Source organism: Anarrhichthys ocellatus, unplaced genomic scaffold (genome assembly GCF_004355925.1).
Source record: "Anarrhichthys ocellatus isolate YVR2014 unplaced genomic scaffold, GSC_Weel_1.0 scaffold34, whole genome shotgun sequence".
Lineage (NCBI taxonomy): Eukaryota > Metazoa > Chordata > Actinopteri > Perciformes > Anarhichadidae > Anarrhichthys > Anarrhichthys ocellatus.
The window spans coordinates 2897019-2923589 of NW_022280064.1; the positions used below are offsets into that span (position 1 = coordinate 2897019).

The following is a 26571-nucleotide window of genomic DNA, read 5'->3' on the forward strand; positions in this document are numbered from 1 at the left end:
TGTGAGGGCTCCAAATAAAAAAAAAAAAAAGTGAATTATGGAGGCAGTGTATTCATTCATCGGCTTCACTGGCTGTTCCACTGCGAGATGACTGACACACACACACACACAGACACACAAACACAGACTGGCTGATTCAACCCAGGCTCCATGAGCATGGGGGTTTTTCTGAATCAGCCCCAAAGATACATTCATCCAAGCTCACCCAGTGATCATAAACCAGCCTGAAGGGCTTTGAGGGCATGACGTGACACCAAATTTATAAACTATCCCATTTATCCAGAATTTTCTGGCGCTCTGCATTTTCCTCACGTGTTACTTATACAGGCAGCAGGCAAGAGAATGTCCTAGTGATGTGTCTGTAGTGATAGCTGAAACTGCATGTGTTGGGGGGGGGGGGGAGGATCTTTAAAGGATAAACTGACATTTTAGAAAGATTTTCTCGATCATGTAACAAAAAAATGTAGCAAGCTTAACCTACCAGCACCTCTAAAGCTCACTTATGACGCTTAATATCTTGTTTGAAATATATTTTATTATCTTTAGACAGAGTCAAGCCAACTGTTCTCCCCTGTTGCCGGTCTTCATGCTAGGCTAAGCTAGCCGGCTGCTGACCGTAGCTTCATATTTACCATACCGACACTTTTTAGGCCTTGGAACTAACTAACCTCACAAAAAAAGGGATGTATCTAAAGGAATATTTTCAGCCAGGACATGAGGGAGCAGCTATCTATTTGTCAAAGATCTCTGTGCTCAGACTCAGATCCAATCTAATGCGTCCATTAATTACAGAGGACTTATAGTCTGTTTGCCTACTTGCTCTTACTAACTGTTATCAGATCAGCAGGGGCGAGTTGAATCCGGACTTATGTCTAAGGGACGGCTGAAATAATACTATTCTAGGATCACTGTGCAACTGTGTGATTAGAGATACTATCTATAGAGGTGTTATCTCGTCGTTATTAATCTTTTTTTAAGTGTGCATGTGTGTGCACGTGTGAGCCTGTACTGTATGTGCATGTGCAAGGGTGTATGCATGATGCACGTCTGCAAATGTGCATGATTGCCTGCGCAGACGTGTGTTTGCATACGTCCATACTTGTATGTGTGTGGGTTTCTACGTGTGTGTCTGTGTGTGTGTGTGTGTGTGTGTGAGTGTGTGTGTGTGTGTGTGTGCAAGCTGCTCACATCTGGTCTGAATCTGTCCATGTTTCCGGCCGCTGGCTGGGCAGGGAAGTGGCAGGCGCTATCGAAAATCTCCGCTGTTTTCACAGGGATGATGGGAATCTCAGGGACTTTCCCTACGGCAGTGAAATCATCCGCCTTTCCCACTCCTTTAAATACCCCCGGCTCATTCCTCCGCCCTGCTTGGGTTCCGATAAAACAGCTGAGACGTCTTGTGTTTGGCAACAGTTGTAGTCTAAAAGGTGTAATTAACTCATGAAAAACTGTATTTACTGTCAAGGCAGGCTAAACTAATGGACTTGAGGTCGTTCTGTTTGGAGTGTAAATTGGACCTTAATGTGGTGGTTGACATGCTGCATTCCTATAGGATAAAAAATACGCTGGTTTCCTTGAAACTGGGTCGCATCCATAGGTTTCCTGACAATATGGCTGTCCAGGGTGGAAACTGAGAGCTACTGAAATTGCGACAAGATTAAGAGGCCCGGTGACAGAGAGCTGGCTTGTCCTACAGATCAGAACTTTCTTTATCTCCTTAAATATACGTGTAAATATCGTTTATCTGCCTGTATTTTGTGATCTTCCTTACAGATGTCGAAATGCTAAACCATCTCCAACTATTTCACCATTCCCTGTGCTCTGTGCTCAGCACTGTGTCCTCCTGACTGGTTTCGGATCCATCCAGTGCTCTTAATTTACTGGTCATCAGGGTCTCTTCCTCTCCATGTGCCTCCTCCCCCTCGTGCCTGTCCCCCTCTGTCTCCCCTCATCTCCCTCGGTCTCCCATTGCTATTTATTCCCATCACTAGGAGACGGGCTGTGCACAAAGCCCGCACTGTGTCCCGAGGCTTTTTTAGAATAGAAATTTGGTCTGTCGAAAATGGAAACGCTATGATTGACTGGGCACAGCTTGCACAGAGAGATGAGGAATGCCAGCTAGAGGCACAAATTATCCGCAGCAACGATGGGGGAAATATTATTAATGAAATGTGGCCATGAATTATGTTATAAAGCGAAAAACTTCAATGAGCTGGGGTTTTCAAGTAGCCGATATTTTTTGCCTTCCGAAGCAACTATGTAAAGAAGCGGATGATGAGATTGTTTATTTTGAACTGGACGATGCCAGTCCGGTCACGTCATTGTAATAATAGTCATGGTCCATCTGACTGTCACCGGCTGCATTTCCACTCCCGCCACTCTCGCGTCGTTGCAGAGCAGAATTCCAAAATTAATGTATTTATTTTGAGGAGTCACTTGGTTTTATGAAAGCATATCTGTGACTAAAATATTTATGTTTTGAACTTGTTGCAGGGGAAACATGATACACATCGGATGAGGCCGTTTTTTGGCTTTTATTTGATGGTGAAAGTGACATAAAAATCTGCAGAGAGAGAAAACGGTTGGGCTGACATTAGAGCTGGGCAAAAATTCAATATGATAATTTGTCATCTTTCGATAAATCATCATATTGAGATATTGCAATACACAATTACGTCGTCTAAGTTGATAATAACAAGCACGTGCTAACAAATCTCTCAAAAAATCTGATTATGTTGCTCAAAAGTTCTAAATTAAATGAGGACGTTCTTTTCATTTGTCAAGTGTTTAATTCACATAAAATGACATGGAACCATGTGGTTATTTCATATAGACTCTTTAATTATTGAATTACCAGAAAACATTGCTATATCGTGACGTCGTTATCGAGAAATGAAATGACCTATATCTGGATAGAAGATTTTAGCCTTATCGCACAGCCCAAAGTGACATGCGACAAAGCTCCACAGCATGGGGGGGGTTAGTACACTGTTGGACTATTAGTCCACAAGGACCCCCGGTGGATTTTCTGTGGTCTTCGATCTTTGTGATGTTTCTGAAGATCTCCTCTCCCTCCACTACAGCCACCCAGTCCTGTAGGTGTCGTGCCAGGCCTTTGTTCCCGCCCAGGCAGCAGGCAGGTTGGGCTGGATTCTGAAGTAGCTCGTTGTTTCTGCCCTGAGCCAGCTGGAGCTCTGCCAAGCACAGCGGGAGTTTCTACTCTCCTCTGTTTGATATTTACTTTACCGCCTTTACAGGAGAGCTAGTGCGAGACCAGACAGACACACTGACACAGACCTGTCAGGGATTAAAAAAAAGAAAAAGAAAGGACTGTGACTGTGTGTGTGTGTGTGTGTGTGTGTGTGTGTGTGTGTGTGTGTGTGTGCGCGCAGGCCTCTCTTTCTACCCCACCTTTGCTAAACTATAGTCGACACCTGGGCCCCGGGCCATGTTTTGTTGTGGTTCCCACTACAGGGCTGATAGGGCTGCTGAAATAGAGAAGGGCTGAATCAGCCGGAGCGAGTGACACGTTGTCTTTGTTTGTGTGCGTGATCTATGTGTTAGCAATGTGCGTGTGCTGAATTTGCATATTGGAGAGGTCTAGCGTTAGGGATACAAACAGTGTAAAAGTATTGGCAGAAGAATACAGGAAATGCTGGAATATATTTGGCACCAGTCATGACCCCTGCAGGGATAATGGAGCTGATGGCGTGAGAGCTTGTGTTTACCTGAGGAAGAAGCCTCGGGTTGAAACTAATCATACAAGCAACTTCTCAATCTCCCCGTCGCTCGTTTCGCTTTTCTTTTTTTCTCATGCGAGGCAATACGAGATAATTGCCCAAGTCTTTGTTAATTAGCGGGACATAGCATCCCATTTCAAACAGCCTGCCCTTTTGCTTCATCTTTGTGTCGGAGCACAAACGGTGTTTACCAAGCAAGGCATGGTGCTCCAGAAGAGCCGAGTCATTAACTTATATTACCGAGAATAACTGACAAACTGCACGCCAAGATGAACAAACAAGTTAAGATCATGCGCATGCAACAGTTAGAAACACTTTGATGAAACATAATCATTTTTTCCACCACACCTCCCAATAAAACACTGTTTTTGTGTGTCCACAGGACATCGTCAGAAACTTGAGGACCCTCCCAAAGCTGGTCTTTTTTCAGACCGCCTTAGTGAGCTTGAGAGGATGAGGGTGAGGGTGGCCATTCCCACTCAAGGGCCCCGGCCACCTCTCAACACAGGGCCCAACTCCTTCAACCAGGGACAGACGCAGATAACAGGTGAGCAGCCGGTTCCTTCACCTCAGACCCACAAAAGATTAGGTGTTTTTAGCACCATAACAGCAAGCCGCCGCCCCTCGTGAAGTGTCACAGATCTTACTGTTCTGTAGCTGATCTTGACCTCTGACCCCAGAAATATATTTCAAAGTGTATGTCATCTGTCAGAGGTGTCATACCATCAAATGATTTCCTTGTACTGAACAACGAAACCTTTTTATATCCACAATTAATATAATTACTGCTCTCTTTCAGCCTGGCTCCATTTAATTAAGGCTAGGCGATCATTCAACATAATAACAATAATTATTCATCATTATAGTATTATGATACGATCAAAAGTCAGTTGGCATAAACATATGTGAAGAGTTACGTCTGAAGTGACACACAACAGTGGAACACACTTTATTGCTTTGAACATCAATTTGATTTTTTCATATTTAATTATCTGTTAGCGATATTGACATTTGACTGAGCGCTGTAGGAAGGTTACCTCGACTGCCGGCTGGATTCTCACGATGTCTCGTGGTTTAGGTGTGTGTGTGTGGCGTCACAGAGAGGGGACTGTTTGTTCTGAACAACAATGGCGGCTCCTAAAGAGGTTAGCGTAGATGCTGCAAGAGCATCATTTAAATCGGAACTGGAGAGTATTTGTTTATTGAAAGAAGCGGAAAGATCGATGGAAAAGATGTGTTTGCTCTTCTCCCATCTGGCTTTGGTAGGAGTGTGATTGACCGATGCTTCATCCGATCGCCGCATGTATTTTGAAAGTAACAGCTTCTCAGATGGTTCTGTGTAACAAATGCCGAACTGCATTTTTTTCCGCTTCCGGTTCCCTCGTCTCAAAGTCAATGTTTTTTTTTTAATGGGTTTTGGTTAGATGCCTGAAATAAGGTCTCTGGTTGACAGAAGCTTAAGAGATCGTAACGTTTTGTTCTACGATATGAAATTCGTCAATAAAAATCCTGTCGTCTTTTTGACGAGGGAACCAGTGCGATGCCAACTTCCGGGTAGGCCACCAGAAATACATCATCCCTGCAGCACTACAAAATATAAAATTATATTTGACACCCAAACTGCCACGTAAATCCAAATATAGCATTCATTGAAGAGGTAGAAACATCCACAATATGCACCACAAATGTTCTGTGCCGTGTCCTAAAGGGTATCACCGAATAAGCAAGCAGGCTGAGTCACAAGCTAAGCAACACTTACTGTCAGGTGAGATATCAAACCCCCAACTGGAGCCATGTGCACATCGTGACCGGACCACAGAACGTCCACGTCTCTGCGCCGTCACTCATATCAATCTCCTAGAAGGTAACAGCATCTCTCACGACTGGGGATGGCTGCTACCCGATCGCCCACACCTCTGGAGGCTCGTCCCAGGTCGTCATTTAGCTCTTAGTTACCGTCTGGCACGGCTTTGCAGTTACTTAGTGGATCATTTGAGGGATGGTTAAACAGCGTAGCGCTGTGGTGGCGAGCAGAGACTATTATATACCGGATTGGACATTAATTGCGTGTGAGTGCAAGTGTAAATACTTTGAGGTGAATCTTGAACTTTAAGTGCAGCTGTGATTAGAGTAGTAGCCCTACAGCCCTCTCACATGTACCTCTTCAACTGATTTTAAAATGGATGTTATCGAACACAATTCATTACATGATGTGCATATTAATGTTTTTATACAGTTGAACTGTTATTGAGTTCGATTTTTGGTCCCGTTTGCACACAATGCAACATCGGCCGACTTTCATGCTCCACGATTGTGTTGCAATGCAGACACACACAATAAAGTGTGTGCTGGTTGTCTGCTGGTGTGTTTACGCCCTGGTTGTTTGCCAGCAAGGCTTTCTGTGCCTCAGCTGCAAGCACAATGTTTTATAAGGCAAACAGGAAGATCTTCTCTTGGAGGGTAAACATTAGATGTGTCATTATGGCGGCTGTTGCTGAACTGATACTTAACCTCTCAACCCTAAGCCCAGAGAAACAGAGACACTAATACTGCCTGCAGTTGTTGTGAATGTTACTGTCCATTTGGTACCCAAACAAAAAAATAGAGCATTTTTAACCAGCTGATGGGCAACCGCTAATTATTCTTTCTTTCATTTCCTGTCTGTTTCTTTCTCTTTGTATGGCTTTTTTTTTTCTCCTTCCTCTCCTTCCGTCGCTTTCCTTCTCCCCATCAGACCCTCGTCAGTCCCAGTCCTCTCCTCCCTGGTCGTACGAACAGACGTACCCGTCCTACCTGAGTCCCATGGCGTCCCCCTCAGTCCACTCCACCACCCCCCTCTCCTCCAGCCGAGGCACGGGTCTGCCCGCCATCAGCGACGTGCCTAGACGATTGCCAGGTAGAACCACTACTCTGCCATTGTGTGAAACCACCCGGTCTCATTGTCCCATCGGGGCGGCCTGAACTGCCGCAAAAAAATCCAGATAATTAATTTTTCTTTCGCGATAGACGGAGGGGGAAGGGGGAGTGAGAGCGACAGACATGCACGCAAAACTCACTGTCAAAAGCAGGAACATAAACAGAGACTACAAAAAGAAAATCGACACGCTACGACTAACCAGAGACCAATACAGCGCACTGAGCTGCTATTGGCTCGTTCACGAATGAGGCATGTTAGTCAGAGCCCGACTGTTTCTCCAGAGAGCGGTTTTGGATGGCGTGGATGACAGTGGAGGGGAAAAAAACGATTGTTTCCGTTTTTTTCCCCCTCGCTCAAAGCCTTTGATCTCAGAGGAGTATGGGTAATAACAGGCCCGGGGATAATAACAGGCTCGTGACTGACGAATAAAGTGTCTTTATGGCAATACGCTACTCTCACAAGGCATTCTGGGTAATTGCCTCAGCCTCAGTCTGTTTGCCATAACGGCAGCATCTGTGTTCCAATTTGTCTCTGTTCCTTTAAACTCCCTACATGCCGCCAGACAAGTTTCTCCCCCGTACACCTGTTTGACTCACTGCCATGTGAGTTGTTTTTTTTCTACCTTACCTTTTTTCCCTCTGTTTTCTTCTTCTGAAATACTACACCCTCCTGTGTGTGTGTGTGTGTGTGTGTGTGTGTGTGTGTGTGTGTGTGTGTGATTACGCGACGTAGCCGTGTGACTCTGCATTAGAGAGGGTTTAAAATCCAGCCAGCTGCCTTGTCAGCTTTGATTAGTTCGGTCTTTCCTTTGAGCTTTCATCTCACAAGCGTCAGGCTTTGTTCTCAAAGAGACACGGGTGCACGTGAGCGCAGGCCCCCGGAAAAAAAAGAAACTCGCCCTTTACCCGCTTGCACACCTCGAGCGCTTAATGCCCCCCTAAGTGATGTGACTAAGGCTCTCAGATCTCTGGAGATCATGTTGACACCTCGCCAGGCTGCTCTGTAACAGTATTCAGCCACAGAACATACCGACAAGTACGAGCTGAAGCTGATATGGACGCTCTGGTGAAAACTCTGCAATGCCCCCCCCCCCCACACACACCTCTACGCGTACACCTTCACGCAACCCGGCTCGTGTAGTGGAAAAGCTACAGTTGCTAAGAAGCGATTGCAAAAGTTCACCAGTAAAGTAAAACACCTAATTCGGAAGTGACACTCTAGAGTTTGTAACTCTAGAGTGTCACAATCCTTCCAATCCTTCCAAATATTTAGACATTGTTCCACTGTGGTTTCATTTAAACTAATAAAAGTTTGATCTGGCTCATCATCACAGGGCACGTTTGAGCACTAAAATAGGTCCAAATGTTAAAAGCAGGAGTTTTATTGAACAGCGCCAGTCATGTCTGAGATCACACTGCTCCTCCACAGCGGAAACAATCACCTACTATTCCTGTCAGATTAAAACACATCTCATGGAAAGAGGAAGTTTAAAGGCCCTAATTGGCAGCATATGCTATCTGACGCTAGCGACAAAACCCGGCTTCGCAATTCCTCCCTGCACATAAACACTGCGTCTCCCCCCTCCGCTCCTCTTCCCCGCCACCCCCTGTCCTCTCGCAGCAGACATGGTGACACAGAAGACGCCTGGTGATTTATGATAAGAGCGCCATGGCTGGACTAAACCACTGAGAGGAGACGGGAGGGAGGGAGGGAGGGAGGGAGGGAGCGCGAGAGGGGGAGGACCTCCTATTCTCCTTAAACTCTGTGCCCGGCGCGAAGCTAGCCGCAGCCAGTTAGTGGTTTCTGGGTATTTTTTAAGGGATGAAGCGAAGAGAGGAACGAAGGGTGAGATGGAGCAGCTCTCTCTCTCTCTCTCTCTCTCTCGCTCTCTCTCTCTCTCTCTCTCTCGCTCGGGCGCGTGCACACGGACACACAGACGTACACACACACGCTGGAGCCGATGGGAGGCGAGGAGAGGAGCCACATCAGAGCTCAGCCCTGCCTCATTATGGATCTCATGGAAACTGTTTCTGCTCAAAGTGTTTCCACATGTGCAGCTCCTGATTCATCCCAACTGCTTTTTTATGTGCGTACAGTATTCACACACACACATATACATACACACACACACCCTACCACCCACCCACCCACACACACATTTGCATGCATAAACAGTTATGCAGATACACATGCACCAACACACACACACACACACACGGAAGCATAACTATGCAGAGGCGTAAACATGTATGCACAAGCACGTGCATGCACGGGACTTCACTGATGCGTTTGTTAACTTTATCAAAACTTGTGAGTTGACAGAAAAAAAACGAGTTGATGAATATCACAATATTTGTAGATGAACGCTTTTCCATAACTGTGCCCTCGAAAAGCATTAGCCTAAATGAGTCAATGCACATATCTGGCTGAAATATTCGATCACGTATAATCCGGTTTGCTACTGTTTCATTCCTCAAGGGACTTATTTGTTAACTTCAATTACTCTACAAGACAAACTACTAAATAGTTTAAGAGTCCAAAGCCACATTTCAAACTGACAAACTGGTAAGAAGAACTATTCCTGCTTGCATGATGATGTCTGCTGTACTGAGAATCCTAAAGAAATGAATGTTTTCATGTGTCAACAGGTTCCTCCGACCTGAGCCCGTTCCCCGGTCAGTTCGAGCGTCAGTTCGCGGGCCTCCCCCCTCTCACGGAGACCCGCTTCTCCAGCCCTCGGATGCACTACCCGGGCACCTTCACCTACACCCCGCCCGTCACCTCCGCCATGTCGCTGGGCAGCGCCCACTACCACACCTACCTTCCCCCTCCTTACCCGGGCTCCGCCCAGAGCCAGAGCGGACCCTTCCAGACCAGCAGCACGCCCTATCTCTACTACGGCGCCTCGTCCGGCTCGTACCAGTTCTCCATGGTTCCCGGCGGGGATCGCTCGCCCTCCCGGATGATCCCGCCTTGCACTAGCGCCTCCACGGGCACCTCCCTGGTGAACCCCAACCTGCCCAGCCAGACGGAGGGAGGGGTGGACGGCGACGGGAGCCACAGTAACTCCCCGACCGTTCTCAACCCCGGAGGCCGTATGGATGAGGCTGTCTGGAGGCCATATTGAAGAAAACCAACGGGGCGGAGATCGGAAGTCAACTGATGTTGTGGTTTGAAAGCACAAAACCTTTTTTTTTTCTTTTTTTTTTATTGAAAAGGGGATTTTTGAGCTCTCATCAGCTATCTCTGCTTTTTACTTGGAAATTAAGGTAGAGATAAAAAGAAGAAGAAAAACAGACTCGTACGGACTTGTCTTCCTGGAATGTGTTTTGACCAAGACACTACAAAGGGAGTCATTCTCACAGCAATAATGAGAGAGACATTTCTGGTTTACTAGGCCCAAGTGGATGAGACATTATTTCAGTTTTATTATAATCCACAAGCTAAGGGATGCTTCAAACAATATTTGTAAAAGACTGCCTCTTTTGTATAGTGTTTGTATTTCAATAAGGCTTTTTGCAGAGCATGTTTTTGTACTACGACAATATCAAGATGCAAGTTAGGCACTGAGTAGCAAGTGATGAGAGTAACACATATGTTACCTTCAGTGGTATGGACAGTAAATTTGCTTTAAACCAATTAATTTAACTTGTATATTGTGGGTGAAACGTTGATGTAGATTAAGGCGTTTTCTTAGTTTTAACTTATAAAGCCATAAATTATGTATTGTATTTGAAACTTGAGTCAAAGAAGTGTAATCTGAATATTTTTGATGCATCTATATGACTTAAGTTAAAATGATTTTTTTTTTTTTTGATTGGTAATTTAAGAGAGTGAGAGGTTTAATCTTTTTTTTCGTAGTACCCAAAGATTTAAATCGTTTCGAATATGAAATGTAATATCCAAAGAGTATTGCGACATGTTTCTTCTGGTGTAACCTTCACTTCAACTGCTCCACACGTCAAGAGCCCGACGTCCTCGCTAGGCGTTCACACACATTTGGCATTTATTGAGCAATAACTGGTGTTGTGCCTCTTGGCAGCATACCTTGAAAGAGAGAAAAAAAATAATGATTATCCGTCAGGGAAATTCAGCTTGATTTCTTTGGTTTGTCTAGTCTGACATGTGCACAGATATTTGTGTATTTTATTGTCCAAATAAGAAATGGTACGTTTACACATGTAGCCCAAAGATTATTCTGTCAACACACCTAGTCGGCGCTCCGAGTGCGCTCCAAAGCAGCCGGTCAGACTTTAAGGTTCACTTATTTTACGATACATCAACTCAGGACTGGAATAATCCCTGGATGATCTCAAATTCCATCTTTTTTTTTTTTTCCGTATCCAGTCCGGCTGAATCCTCTGTCAAGGTTATCGGGAAAACATGCCAATATCATGTGCAAGAGATGGCTTTGAAAAAGTTTGTCTTAGTGTGTGACACACACGCGGGTACTTTCTTTGTTTGTTCCTTTTGCTTTTTGTTCTCTTTCAGTCTCTGAGACTGGAAAGGAAATATCACAGCTAAAGACAAAAGAGACTGTGACATTCCTTCTCACAATTATTTATTTCCCCTTCTTTTATTTTATTCTTTTGCTTTTGCCGACATGGTTTTCCTGATAGATGTGTATCATCCACACTCACCAGTGTCACAATCTAAAAAGGACCAGTATGAAAGGAGGTCTGATATTTTCCCTTTTTTTTTATTTAGGAGTTGAAGTTAAAGGAAAAAGTGCAAAAAATAAAACAGAAGTGATTGGATGCAGCTGCTGGCAGCAAACTGGTAACCAAAAAATATGGGAGACTTGTGTATGTTTGTTTCATAAAGCACTTATTTCTTGTTTTATTTCTAGCAGCACTTGCGTCGGGCTGCCAGCAGGGCTCGTGGTTTTGGTCCTCAGTGCCGATTTAACGCAACTGGAGTCACACACACACACACACACACAATGGATAACACTTGGCCAAACAAGCCATTTTACATTGGAGTTGAATCTGATCTCACAAGGCAGTTGGTATTTGTTTGAAAAGAAAGCGTTTGCCTTGCTTTCATACAGTATGCTATTCAGTGCATGAAGGTAATATAATAACCCAATTTGAAAAGCTGAGAAAAACACGGCCCTGTCCAAGACTTCAAGCTTTTCATTGAAGGTTTGCACGCAGTGCCTCTCTTCCAGTCTCTGCAGAGGATGTTGTGAACTCACTTAATGGAATTGAACATGTCACACTACATTTCCCCAACTGCCCCAGCCCAAGCGAAGTCTCTCTTTTTTTTTTTTTTGCTGTTACAGTGTAACATAAGAGAGCAAATAAAAAGCTTTTAGATTGTCGTGATTTTATAGCTTTTCTTCCCCGTTACAAATGTATTCAGTGTCTCCATAGTAACTATGCACATCTGTTGGAATTTATTTAATCTGCTTTTTTTCTTTCCAAACTTTGAACAGGAAATGGTCTTTTGAAAACTGTTTACACATCAACGCAGCACTGACATCCCACGTTGTCCTCATCTGCTTTTGTTTGTGTTTTGTTTCTTCTTCTTCAGTAAACAAGGTTCATCCCTTCTTCTTCTTTTTCTTTCCTTTGGTTAAATGTTGCGTACAAACCTTGTATTATTTAATGATCAACATGTATGATGTCCAGGAACCATACCGTACCCTGCTCTTATGTAAAGTTTACTTCTTATGTCTTTTGTTGTGCTTCTTCTCTCATGAACTGTCAGGAAAATGAAATTAATGGAGACTCCATTAGTAGCTGGTACGTTTCATAAAGATCATCAAGTGAGTTTTTTGTTGTTGTTTTTTTTTTTAAAGGGACAAACAGACCTGACAACAGTGAGTGAAATTGGCATTGTGATTGTACATTTTGTTTATTTTAAGAATAAAATAGGAATTTTGTAACTTAATTCTTCTTCTCTATCTATTTTCATTTAAACCCCTCTCCTCCACTAAAAACAATGGTGTTTTCCTTTCTCTTATATAATGACGTGTGTTGTTGACGTGACATGTTATTTTCACTTTCACGTTATTTTAATGAACAGAAATATTTTTTTTCATCCGCTGAAAACTATGTCCTCCGGTGCGACACCATAACCTGATTTTAAATTGGGCATTTCCATGGACAACTTTATTTAGTTGAAGGACCCCATTTAAACGTGTGTTACTGAAGCCCCCTGTGAAGCCCATGACGTGCACATACGTACGTTTTTGTCTCAGAATCGTTAACTTTCTTTCTTTAGTTCAAAAGTGCGTTTTGCTTTTTGTTTCTTGAATGAATGACGTTCAAGCGGAGTTTAACAGGCGGTTTTCTCATTCATCTGCTTGAAGGTGGAACGTTTTTATGTTTCTTTGCTTAAAAACTATTTAAGACGTGTAGGTACGAGCAGGATTTGGTGACAACTCACAACTATCTAATCAGGGTTTTTTCTTACTCACTTAAGTGTGATGTGGACACTTGAAGCCTCCAGTGCACAAACACTGAGAAGTATAGGAGACACCTTTTTCTCCAGGTTTTTAATTTTACAATATTTACATATTGATAGATTTTTATTTTTTGAAAGAGGGAAAAGTGTGTTAATAAGATTTTAAAACTGTAATTTAACTTGTTTTGGAGAACCATATTTTCTGGATATCTGGATTAGATTTCTGCTGCCGATTCCCATTTAGATATGAAGGTCCACCACTGAGCACAGTCTTAGTTCTCCAAGAACGTCACATCACTTGTTTAAAGGGGACACATCATGAAAAACTCACTTTTCAGTGTGCACAAGCATTTGGGTATCTGGAGTTCCTACCAACCCACAAACTATAAAATAAAACAACCCAGTTTTTTTGTGGGCTGCCTGGATCAGAAAACATGTGTTTCAACAAGCCAATTAGATTTGGCTCCTCTTCCTATGTCACATGGTTCATTAGAATATAAGGTGTCTCCTCCCACGTTTTGAGAACTACCTTTGCAAAGGTGCACCAAATGTTTCATGCAAGACAATCAGCAGACTGAGCTTTTTTTCAGGAGCAGGGCTTAAAGAGACAGGCGCTAAAACGGAGCGTTTCAGACAGAGGGTGAAAACAGGTATACTCAGACTGACAATATTAGAAAAATAACGCATTTTTTGGAACATTAAAGCATGTAAACATGTTCTACTATAAACCCAAAACACAAGTATGAACCTGAGAATGAGCACGATATGTCCCCTTTAATCTTGTCTGTAACAAGCAGATTGTCCGAGCGTGTTGCGCGTACAAAGCCCATTTAGCGGTGTCATCATGGTCTGCCGCTCCGTCTGCACCAACGTTGTCTTTGGACTGGGGACTAAGGCGGGCTGGGTCCCCCGGCACGCTCAGCCAGACTACTACTGCCACTGCCGCTGCCATGGCTTCATTTCAAAGGTACACTGGGAAACCAGAGAGATGGAGACAGGAACAGAGACAGGGAGACCCAGGGAAGCTGTTTTACATTATTCCAAGACATAATAGAGCCAATCTAAGTGTGCGCACACACACACACACACACACACACACACACACACACACGTACACATGCTGAAATAGAGACGAGAAGGAGAGCTACACCATCCCTTGTGTTTTTTTCAAGGTTCAGATTGGGAACATTCTCGGGATTTCCCTGAATATAGATTGCGTGGAAAAAGCTCCCCCTGGTTTCATGTTCACATTCGCAGCATTCTCAGCCATGTATAGCAATTATAATAATGAACTCGGGACGAGCAAAGGGACCCAGACACCCAGAGAAATTAGCACAATGTCCTGCACGCACGGGAGAGACAGCAGAGCCGAGGCAGACTCCTTTAAGAGGGCTCGGTTTGGAGCTTTTGTCCCCCCGTTCAATTCGGCGGTTGCAGAATGATGCCAGCGATGATGTGCGCTTGATTTTTAATACCAGCTTGTAATGTAGCCGTGCAGCACAAGGGAGACTGCACTCTCTTACTTATGTTATGCAATCAACCGAGAAGAATACAAGCAGGAGTTTGTGAGGAGACAGACCCACTTCAATCTGACGACTGCGCGCGCACACACACACACACACACACACACACACAGCTGATAGCCAATATACAAACTGTTTACTTGACCTTTACAAAGGTTTCAGAGTAGCAGCTCAGGCGGAAGTGATCCTCGAGGGTCCCATAGCACTCAGAGAGCTGTATATCTCTGCCTATGTTTCCGTCTCCACTAACAGGGCTGAGGGCTGTGTGCGCGTGCATGCGTAGGTGCGTGTGTGTGTGTGTAACTTTTCTGCAGGAATCCCTGCATCTTGATTTCTCATCTTGTCCCGAGATAAACTCAGGGTAAGGGACTCTCCAGTGTGGGTCTTGACTGCTGAATCAGCGTGAAGCGCTGACCTGCCTGAACCTTTCTAATCTGATGTCATCTGATCTTCACCAATGGCAACGGGCCACCTTAGTGTCTCAAAGTAGGACCGTCCTTGAGTTCAGACCATGCCCGCCATCAAACACACAGAATTGATCTTAATTTGATCTGATTGTAATTGAGCTACCCGCCTCCAGCTCCAGGAGAATTTAAAACTGATTCAACAATAACTGTGTACTTTGGCGCACTCTAGTGGTTTTCTTTCTTTTGTTTATATTTAACCTTAGGGACCAGGGGGAGGGGCCCACCCACACTGTATGGTGTTCCACACTGCCAAAGGCAGCCTGGATGAGGCCAAACTAGTTAGTACTCCTATACTGAAGGTCCAACACCCAACGTTTTGTCCCTGCGGACCTCAGCCTGCACAAGAGGTTTTGCTCCATAACTGAACGTCAGATATGAAAAGATATGGAGAGAGGGGGGGGCGGGCGGGGGATGTAAACGACGACTTGTCTTTTGACCCCTAATAAAAGAAATGATCATTTGGCAGGCGCTCTGCGTCCAGGCAGCAGCCCAGAACCCTCACAGACATGGTAGGTTGTAAGGCGGCCCGACATCCAGCACCAGGATCCATTCATCACTAGATTAAAGCGCGCCCGTGTCTTCAGCCCACTTTGGAAACATTTGATTCCACGAAACCATTTGCCGCTAAGTGAAACGCAACTCAGGGAAAAGTGCACTTATGAAACATAAAAAGCCTACATTTAATGAGCTTTGCCAGTTCAGATTATGCAATCTGATACGCGGCCACACCGCCTGAAAGAAAAAAAAAGGAATTACTGTGAAAACGCGAGTGTCAGGACCATGGACAGCGACCAAACACAGTAAACAAAAGGCCTCTTTGTCCAAGGCCTCCACTTCATGTCAGTGTTTCAAATTATACACCATCTCGACTGTCAAAAAAATGGCAAACTGTTGCAACACGACTGAGTGTACAGAACATAAGACAGGATAAACCTCCGCTCGGTGCCAAAATATTCACGCAAAACAGGCCTTTTTCCATAGGTTTCAGCCAGGCAATAAAATTTCAAAAATTTCGGGCAGGGGCCCCATCTTTGCCTGAAACTCAAGCATGAAGGAGCCCTATGTGTTCTTCCTGTCAGATGAAGGGCTGTTCAAATTTTATCATGCGAGTGTTAATTGAGAACTAATGGACTGGTAATTCAGAGCAGCGAGATCCAGTTCACCGCCGAATGTCACACAACCCTGGTGGCGTTTAGATCACATTGGGGCTTTTTTTGGAAAGTCCGCCACATGACTGTAGCCATCGGGGGATGCCAGGCTAAACGGAGGGGGGTGGGGGGGGGGGGGGTGCCCGCCATCATGTCTGGTTCTGCTTTAGACATTCAACCCCCCCCCCCTCAGTCTCCAAGGATCATAACTCGTGTTAGAGGCAGGTTTTATGGTTTATGACTGGAAAATAAAATGCTGCGTGTTTCCTGCAGGCGAAGCGGTTATTTACAACTATGAATGATAAAGTGAGCGCCCGCCCGACGGTGCGGATGTGTGAGGGCTGCTGAGGATCCAGACATGTCCGACATGTGGATGTGAGTGTGGTCGTATAAGCGAGTGTGGTCGCCACAGTGCGGTTATATACATTGGAACACAGCGTGGAGGGGGGGAAGTTCTGGCTCACTTATAGGTATCAATACCTGACATCATCATCTCACATAATTAGCACGGTGTCCACATCCTTCTCCAATGACCATGGGTTATTTCATGTGGTCCAACAACTGGAACCGAAACCTCTAACCAGTAAATCTAACCAACAGCGTAAATACCTCCAGGGCTCTGCTGTCTGCAGACATGGTTACTCATTTCAACTACTCCTCTCCAAAAAAGCCAATCAGATGTGTTTATTGTTATCTTCTGCCTAAATTTGGGGCCTGATTATTTTAAATACACAGTAAAATGTCTTGATCACCTGGCTCCGAGCTCAAACGGGCCACGCTTCAGGCCGGGACAGGCCCGTCCCAGCCTCCACGCAGCCCTACCTCTGATCTAAGACAGGGACCGGCGTGTGCCAAGAACTCTCTCTGGTGAGGTCGTCAGTCTTACGCCCAAACCGCAGGCGCGCGCCGGGCAGATCAATAATCCCCATCATGCCTCACCACAAGTCACTCAAACCTCCAAGGGTAGGCGAGCGGAGGAGGGTTGTGAGGGACCTGCTGAGAATCTGATACTCTCTTAGATGCTCTCTGTCTCCAAGTGGAAGACATGAGGACTCGTCTTCCGCAGCCCCGTCTGCTCTTTTAAACACGATCTCCTGTTATGACATGGTTCCTGACGTTGTTGGCCGTGCTCTGATTAGATACTTCCCTCTCAGGCCTGCGGGACGTCAGCCGTCACCTTCTCAAAAGGTTGACGTTGAAGTCACATGTCGGTCGTTACCCAACACCGAGAGTTAGCTATCGGACAGCGTATTTCAGTAAACAGAGTTGAATCTCAGGTAGCCAGAATGGTCCTTTTATCGTTTTGTACGACGCAAGAAAAATATTAAATTTGTAAATGAAAATATAAAATAATAGAAAGAGAGAATTATAGCTGATGAAAAAATACTTACATTTTTGTGCACGTCACATAAACTGAGCAAGGACATAAGTCATTTCCGGCCACCATCTTTGTTTCTATTGCGATAAAAGAGGAACAAGTAAAAAAAAATCTCCTTTTTTTGTGCAACGCACATAATCATTTTTTCATCCAGATGATTGAAAGACTCTTTGAGGGGTTCTGGAAATACTTTCAGTACAGCAGTACGTGTTGTTAAACAACCTTCAGAGGCATTCATTCAGAGGAACAGATGGTTAGCGAATGTAATGATAACACAGGAAAGGCACAAACTGGTGTTAGCTCTCGTCTATGAACGATCATTCTAAAAAGATGCAGAACAGGATATTGTATGAGATTACAAAACAAATGGAGCCCTCTCTGCTGCCCTTGCATTTAAAGGATAACACAGGGTTTCTACTGGAAATAGCAGTACAGTGTGAGGTAAAACCAAACTTCACCTCGGGCTGAAACACATGTGTCCTTCTCCTGGGTACAATATGCAGAGGCTAAAGGAGCGCCGAGGTCTCCGTATGCAGTATTTCTTTAACTATGGGCCTTTAATTGGATCACAGGTCTGTTTCAGGTGGGTCCTCACGCCGCCAAACGCACACCAGTTTGTTTTAATCACCTCAGGTCTCAAAAGCGAGGCTCAATTTAGACAATTTATGCCTGAGCTGAAAAGGTTTAGTAAACCTGGCTATAAATGTGCGCCGTGTGTGTGAGTCCCCCGTCAGCCTATATGGACTCTCCGCGCTACGGTGGCCAAGCCAAGCCCAGCGACTGGTAGATCCACTGGGAGTGTAATAACAGATTAATGTGGCGTGCCAGGCCCCACGACCAGACGTGTTTGACGTTAATGCTCCACTGTATATTATCCAGCTCGCAGAAATGTTGGATGTGAGCGATGGGATCCAAGGACAGGGATGTTTAGGTACTAATTACCAAACAGCAAGGCACAAGTCTCGCTCCATATTTCCTTACTCCTGTGGAAACACTAGGCAGGCTCCATTTATTTTTCTTTGACTGTTGTTTCTGGCAAGGCCGCGTCTCAGTAAACACCACTCGCCCACCATTGTAAATCCGACAGGCGCAGATCTTTCAAGTTAGACTCCTTTGAGGAAAAATGGAGACGGATCGGATGGCGGCGCTCGGGTTTTCCGTCTTAATGAGAGAGTGGAGAAGAGGGATGGCGTTTGATCCCTGGCATGGAAGCCTCTATTTAAGCCTGTCAACGGTCATCACTCTCTCTCTCTCTCCCTCCCTCTATCCTTCCTTCTCTCTCTCTGCTATGGATGGAGAACCAGACCTGCACCACTGGATTTGATCAACTCAGTCAGGCACACTTAACCCTTTTCAGGACCGCGATCCAGGTCTCCACCGGCTCCTTCGCTATCGCTTCACGATGGCCTGCAATGTATCAGTGTTGATTGATCACCTAGCTGGGAACGTGAAAAAAAGAAAACGCAGAAGCAGATCTGTGAAAATATTATTTTATTTGTGGAGCTTCGCAATGAGCAAGGCCTCTCAGTCATCATGCTCCGATTTCATATTGTATGTTTTGTCCAAACCACACAAGGCTCTTCAAGGAAGTCTTGCTGTAGTTGCAGCCTGACGCCGGGCCAAAGACGATAAGCCCCAAGACAAATTTCCATCCACCACTGCGTAGACAATGAGACTTTTTGAACTTTAGCCCCGTGGATGTTGATAGGCTCCTCAGAGCGGAGGAAATGTCTCTTTGATGAGGGGCTGGAGGGCAGGGCTCCTGACCGTAGTCGACCTGGCCCCGGAAGGCGCTTCCCATCGCAGCACTAATTGCTCTACCTAATCAGGCCTGATTGGGGCCGCAAAATAAATACTCTCTCCGTTCATAATATCATGTGTAACTTCAGACAAAATCAATACCTGTACTGAACACTAATAGCTAGAGGCAGAACAAATGCTCTGGCTGCAATACATTTTCTTTTTTATCAGAATGAGTCCGTCAGTGACATTGGCATGGATTTTTGATTATTCCAAATAAAGGCACATTAGTTGAGTGTTTTTCATGTCTTAAAAATAAGCTCTTAAATATTGCAATTTTAAACAGATTGATGCATGCAAACGAATCAGAAACAAGCTTTGTTCTAAGCTATCAATATCCTCATCAGCTAAATCATCTTTACCTATTAAAATCAATCTTTCTTTCAAATCAATCTTTGAGGAGCAGGAGTGAAGCTCAAGATGCGTACAAGCTCAAGGAAACAAAACAAATACAGCCACACCTACAGTAGTGGCAATCAAAATGAAATCTGCGGATCGCAACAGGCACATTAAGCGAAAACAATTAGCGCCAATCATCAATCATAGATGGATCAAGGTGTCTCCCCCCCGGGAGCCAAAGCGTGATAATAAACACTGGAGTCAGACTAGACTTCTGTGGGTTTAGGAATAAATAAAGAGAACGACCCTGACATCAGCAGCTTGTAAAAATGTTTGGCCGTGCGGACCGTTGGAGGACGTATGAAAGAAAAGCTTTGTGTTGTGAGAAATAAATAACAGACTGACACAATCGTTTGAGTGAGAGTGTCGTGTCAGACGTTTCACAGCAGCGAACTTTGAATGTGGTCTGAAAACCTGTGAATTGCGTTAAAATGTGCCTGATTTATCGTCCGCTCCACTTCGGCTTTGGCGCGTCTGTTTCTGCCATTGCAACACCGTATCGAGCTGTAAAGCAGCAGGCCTGTCAGCCACCCTAAAACACAGACATCTGCAACGTCTGACACGACAAAAAATATTCCTGGTTCCTGAAAATGCCACGAAAGAAGACTCAAAAAGGACAGTCACATGTGTGTATCTTTTTTGTGTTGTGTTACTAGTTTATCTTGTTTCAGCTCGGGTCGGTTGGCGAGTTACTTGGCCAATCTCCTCGCCACGTCCTTGTAGGCGGTCTCGATCTCGGAGTCAGCGGCGCAGGTGTTAGTGAATTCATCGCGCGTGTAGGCATTCTTCAGGTACCGCCACACCCCCGACATGTCAGAGGGGATGTCGTAGTTGCGGTACTTCTTAGCAACCACCTGTGAGAGAAGGAAAAGCTGTCACTTCAATGTGAACTGGAGACAGACTTGATTTATTTTGTCAGATATTTCAAATCCAGTCTTATAAGTGTACCATCAGTGTATGTGCAATAATATATATACATCTTATTTTTAATTGCGCAATGTTTCCCAGCATGCTACCGTTTTGCTAATTAGCGCCAAAACGCAAAGTGCAGCTGACAGAGGCTGATGGGAATGTCATTAGTTGAGCTGGTATCTGGTTGTAGACCTGCAGGTGGCCCAAGAGGTATCGGGGATCACCAACACTCCCGTCTTTACCTCGACTATGTGCAGTTTAGGCAGCAGGTTGCAGTCTGCAAGAGTGAGCTCGCTGCCATCGAGGAAGCATCGGTTGGAGCCCTTCTCCTCCTCCATGCTGTCGGCATCGATCTCATCCGGCAAGGTGCTGTTCAGGTAGACATCCAGCTTCTTCAGGGCCTTGGTCAAACCTTTCTCTAGAACTAGGCACACAAGTCACACACATAAGTACAATACCTGTGTGTGTGTGTGTGTGTGTGTGTGTGTGTGTGTGTGTGGTGATAATCTCACTAGGTGGCAGCACAGCAAAAAGTCTCAAATACTGGACTCTGCTACTACCTAGTGGAGGAATTTAATAGCAGCTGTCATACATTCCTTTTTTCTGTTGCATGTGACTGTGTGCGTCTGTGAGTGTAAATGGCACAAAATGAGCAGCCCACCGGCGTTGGCCTCTGGTTTGGTGTTCTTGATGTAGGCTGAGAACTTGGCGAAGATGTCGTTTCCAGCTGTGTTCGACTCCCTCTGCTTGGCGGCTAGTTTGGGATACCTGAGCAGACGGGGGGGGGGGGGGGGGGGGGGGACGGGGGGCAGTCAGAGACGCAGGCAGAACAAAACCATCTGGATTGCATTAACACCTGGACTGGGGCTCAGCTCAGACTATAAGCATGTTACACACACACCGAGTTGGCCGGCCGCCCCTTAAGCGCTCTCACACTAAGGCCCATTTATAATGCAAGAAACTTTACAGGCAGTAACAGAAAGATTAAGTTGATCTGACGGTTTTCTCTGCAACTGCTCGCACATTGGCTCATTTTTTTTCTCTTCTTCATGGCAATGAAAATAACAAAAACCCATTTTTCGTAAATAACACAAAAGCTGCAGCACAATAAAGCACTTATAGTTACAGTTTGAGACACATACATACTCATTCACAAAAGATTTACCACAGCCATAAACAACAACAGAGCGATATCAGTTAACGTCGGCCTGCATCAAATACAGCACAAATTCACTTTTATTGGGCTTAAAACGTTTCCTGTCCTTTCAGCAGTGTCGCTGAAGTGAAATAAATCAGCGTGTGTGTAGTCAGCGATACCGTAAACCACGACCTGTAAAACCTTCCAGCTGAATTACTTTGGAGGACAGAGCGTTTCCTCCAGGAACTCCTCGATCTTGTTGATGTCGGTCTTCACTTCTCCGTTAAAGGTCAGGAAAGGAGGGTGTGTCCCCGGAGCCAGGTTGTGCAGATCTGCCGGCTTCCTGCAGAGAGAAACACAGAGATAGAACTGGTGTGTGGTGTTTTGTCTTCGCTGGAAGCTTGCGTTCCATGCATCCTAACACATCCTGACCTTTTGAGGTCGACGGTGGTAACGTTGAACACGACTCCTTTGAGCCAGAGGATCATGAAGAGGCGCTGAGAGAAGGGACAGTTGCCGATGCTCTCCCCGTCGTTGCCGGCCTGCACGCAAACAAGACGACAGAAAACAAGTCAGACAAGTCACTCATAGTGGAAACATAGCCAAAGAGTTGAGTCAGCACATTTCTGACATCAGAGCTGCATCGATTTGGTGACGAACAGAAAAATAATCATTTGATGGTGCCAGGCTCTAAAACGTTACATTACATTGTAGTAAATAGGTTCTTCTTGGATTTGGGAGTGTTGGTTTGGACAAAACAAGACATCTGATGACAAGGAAACCGTGACGGACATTTTTTTGCACCGTTTTAGGATCCGTTCATTGACTATTTAATCGAGAGACTAATCATCAAATGAATCAATAATGAATGTAGTTCCCCCTACATGCTACACCAGCTTTCGGTCGTTGGTCACAAGGTTGACAACCTTGCTACTAACAATTAAATACATATTGAATTTAACTGATTGTTATCTTTGCTTTATATTTGACCAGTAAGGTCGTTCAGGAGAAACACTACGCAAACGCACATAAATACGTCACCCTTAAATCCCCTTAAATACAAACTACAGAGTCAAACCAAAAGTACACTCAGTATTGTTTTATGTGTACTATATGTGTCACGGGAGTTCACGGTTAGGACCCAATAGCAAGACCACAGGAGACAGAAGTTGGTATAAACAGGTTTTATTTAGCCTGAATAAAGATGACAGGAAGGTGTGGAGCCTGTGGTCCGACACCAGAGAGTAGGCAGATCGACGGTGTGAGTCCCGTGGCTCAACACCGGAGGGCTGGCAGCTTGACGGCGTGATGTCCCGTGGCTCGACACCAGAGAGTAGGCAGATCGACGGTGTGAGTCCCGTGGCTCGACACCGGAGGGCTGGTAGCTTGATGGCGTGATGTCCCGTGGCTCGACACCGGAGAGCTGGCAGCTTGACGGCGTGAGTAGTCCCTTAACACCACGGAGGGCAGAGCGGCGGTGAGTAGTCCGTAAACACAAAGGAGGGCACGGGGGATTCCCGGACCGACGGACACCGGAGGCAGGCGCTCGAGGCCGAAGATGCAACGGGGTTGAAGGGGTTGAAAGACGGTATGACCTGACAACCCCAGACTGCAGGACCAGAGTTTATATAGTGCCAGGGGAAGCGTTAGTGGGACCTGAGTCTGGTGTGTCAGCCTGCAGGAGGTAATCGGCTGGAGTGGCTGCAGCTGTGTGGCCATGGGAGGTGTCTGGTCTGACAGGGATCCTGACAATATGGTGAGTATACTGGTGTCCAGCATTGTAGTACTTGAGATCTGCCTTGGTCTCGAGACTGGTCTCAAGATCACTTTATGAAGGTCTCGGAATCGGCCAAGACAAAGGGGTTTTTATTTCAGGACTGCAACTGTGGGGATATCACTAAACTGACGTGGTCTCAACTCCTCAAAGTCTTCATCTTGCTCTTGGAACAGCCGTGGCTTAGAGGTAGAGCAGGTCACCTTCCAATTGAAAGATTGGCGATTCAATCCCCGTCTCTTCCAGTCTGCAAGTCCACTGGGTCTTGATTTAGGGGGTCTTGACTACAACATATTTGTCCGAATTGGTTTCGAAATAAGTTCATCCATGAATCCAGAATGTTTAAATCCTTTAAATAAAGCGTGCAAATAACACAATAGGATTCAAAAGGTTGCCTCTCCGTCGTTTACTCATGAAACATGTGGCGAGATCGTGTATGTATGGATACACAGAAGAGCATCAGCAGTGACACCTGACCCGCATGGCCCAGCTGAATTATACATAGTGATTCCATCACCTGGTTCACTGGCCGACGGGGCACCGACTGCAGGGTCAGACCTGTAGGTCTGGAGTCACAGTGAGGTCCACAACACGCTGCAAAATAAGTGCAATGACCTCGAGCTCAACAGAGATCTGCCTGCATAGAAAGTTTCCTTCGTTTAATACATCAATGATTCGGAAATTAAACTATTCAAGAAACAAGAATTTATTCATGTGCAGTGCTGTAATTTCTATATTTGATGTGGGTAACAACACAAATGACATTAAATGATTGACTTGGAAGCAGCACCAGTGATAAAAGATAAACAACACAAACAATTTGGCCGTTGAGTTCATGTGCCCAGCGGCAGCCTACACTGCTCCTCGCAAACACCAGAACACACAGCTCTCAGTCTAAAAGTAGCTGAGCCAACTGTATGCACAACCAGCCATTGATGCCCAGGGCTGTCATGCAGCCTGGGCGCATGTGACGCTCCTGTCCGTGCATTGTTATGGCTCGGCTCTGCGGTAACACAATACACAGCCGCTGATAATGGCCAATCGACATCTAGAACACCGGGGGACAAAAGCTGTCACACACAACTGTGCCTGTGGGCACAAGGAGCGGGAGCCGACGATGAGAGGGGTCCACTGGAGGCAATGTTATCACATGATCCATCCAGTGCATACACATACATGTATACTTTACTATGGCTGGGTTAGGGTGCAGGTGGTAGATCAGCTTCAGCGTAATCATCTTGCCATTTTCTTTTCTAAAGCACTTCATGAAAGCTATGAGTCTGCCAAGAGTGACAGCTTTCTACCTGTAAGACAGAACACGAATTATCTGTAGTTACAGCGTTTCCCTTTCTAGAAATAAGAGTTTGATGTACTGAAACAACGTTGTTAATGGCAGTACAAGCCGAGGTGTCGGCAGACTTCCCAGCCGACCGGTTTCCTAGGAGGTGGTTTGGCAGAGAGCGGCCTCCGCACCAGCTAATCAGGTCAGTGCGTCCAGGCAGCACACCAGCAATGAGCTCCTCCACCTGCTTCCCTCCACCTCACCTGCCTCAGGTATTTTTCATCTGCCTCTAACATCTCCCACTGGGCCTCCAGTGCATCTTGTGGTGGAGAACGAAACAACACTGCTGTGTTTACCGAAGGGCGGCACTTCCAAACCGGCACTCGTATACATGTTTGCTCTATTTCGGGAGATAATCTGGAGCGTCTATTGATCAGCGACAAAAAAAATAAAATGTCAGGGATACTTGAATATAAAAGAGCAGAGTGGCTGATTCAATTGCTGAGGAGCATTAGCCTGTCATGCACTGCCTTTTAAAGTGTAATATGGAGTAACGGCCCACTATCAGCAAGCAGCTTCAGTATCACTGTCACAACAATCCTGGGTCAACATAGAGTGCCAGTGCCACTGTAACTCTACCTCCACTATTGAGTTACACAAGCTTTCCACAACACACAGCCATGCACTGAAGTCCTGCTCATATATTGTCTCTATCTTACAATAAAACTAAAATACCGTAAGCATAGTCAATTCTCTGTCTTACCTTGACAAAAAGCTCGATATCGGGGTCTCTGTCCTGACTGTTGGTGGACATGATGCCTGGTTTTGGCTGTCACCTTGATTCTTTTTTATTTCACCTAAAGTCCTTTGCTTATCCTTGAAAGGTCTACATTCTCCAGAAAAACAGATGCATAAAAAAAAAAACAAGATATCTTCTGTGAGATTATCTCCGCTGCTGCTGTGATCCGTTTAAGAAGCCGTGTTTGTTTTCTAGTCCCTGATTCGATGATCTCCACCACCCTGCGAAGGCCGTCTTCCTTGTTTGTGTCCTGTCCAGGTGGCAGGTAGAGCCCTGCGCTCTGATTTAGAACCCAGATGGAGAGCAGAGCTGGCTCTCACTGACACAAAGTGGAGAACAGGTGTCAGTCTATAACCCGGGGGGGTGGAGCCCCATCCCTCTCTTCCCACCGCTGCAACCAAACTCCCCTCCAACACACACACACCTCTACCATCGCCTGCTCTCCTGTCTGTCTCGTCTCTTCTAAACTGGTCACCTCACTTTCTTGTTTTTCTTTTTATATAAAGAATAAATGGTATGTGTGGCATGTTCACTTGTTTGGCTGATTGAGGCCGGTTATATCTGATCACCAGCAGGAGACCCGGAGAGGATTCATCTGTGAAATATTGATGCTTGGCTTTGGTTTTACGGCCAGAATTGACGTTTGTTTACGCAAAGGGCCTAAGTAGGGCAACAAAAATAAAGCAGGTCTGACAGCCAACATTTTCATCAGCACACACTGAAGAAATTGACGGGGCCCTCACTATTTACTTTGTTCGAACGGGCGCAGTGTTCTGAGAGATTTACACATGAATAAAATCTCTCATCATCTGCAAATTTGAAAGTCAGATGAAAGAAGAGAGAGAGAGAGAGAGAGAGAGAGAGAGAGAGAGAGAGAGAGAGA

The 26571-nt window shown here is 45.4% G+C and overlaps 2 protein-coding genes across 5 annotated transcripts in view; one reads left to right on the forward strand and one right to left on the reverse strand.

Moving 5' to 3' along the window:
- Window positions 1–12538, forward strand: part of runx2b (RUNX family transcription factor 2b) — a 40177-nt gene extending 27639 nt beyond the window's left edge. For 2 of the 3 annotated variants that reach the window (XM_031866102.1, XM_031866103.1), the window contains 3 exons: window positions 4123–4287; window positions 6475–6636; window positions 9306–12538. In XM_031866102.1, the coding sequence (XP_031721962.1) occupies window positions 4123–4287; window positions 6475–6636; window positions 9306–9784 (806 nt within the window). In that variant the 3' untranslated portion in view covers window positions 9785–12538. The remainder of the gene's footprint in view (window positions 1–4122; window positions 4288–6474; window positions 6637–9305) is intronic. The other variant, XM_031866105.1, reaches the window with a different exon arrangement.
- A 7483-nt stretch (window positions 12539–20021) lies between these two features.
- The window catches only part of clic5b (chloride intracellular channel 5b), a 12384-nt gene continuing 5834 nt past the window's right edge, over window positions 20022–26571 (reverse strand). The window contains exons 1-6 of one of the 2 annotated variants that reach the window (XM_031866129.1): window positions 25653–26014; window positions 22266–22375; window positions 22051–22176; window positions 21357–21463; window positions 20938–21119; window positions 20022–20637 (exon numbers count right to left, since the gene is read on the reverse strand). In XM_031866129.1, coding sequence (XP_031721989.1) covers window positions 20473–20637; window positions 20938–21119; window positions 21357–21463; window positions 22051–22176; window positions 22266–22375; window positions 25653–25703 — 741 coding nt within the window. In that variant the 5' untranslated portion in view covers window positions 25704–26014 and the 3' untranslated portion in view covers window positions 20022–20472. Of the gene's footprint in view, window positions 20638–20937; window positions 21120–21356; window positions 21464–22050; window positions 22177–22265; window positions 22376–25652; window positions 26015–26571 lie in introns of those variants that run through there. The other variant, XM_031866128.1, reaches the window with a different exon arrangement.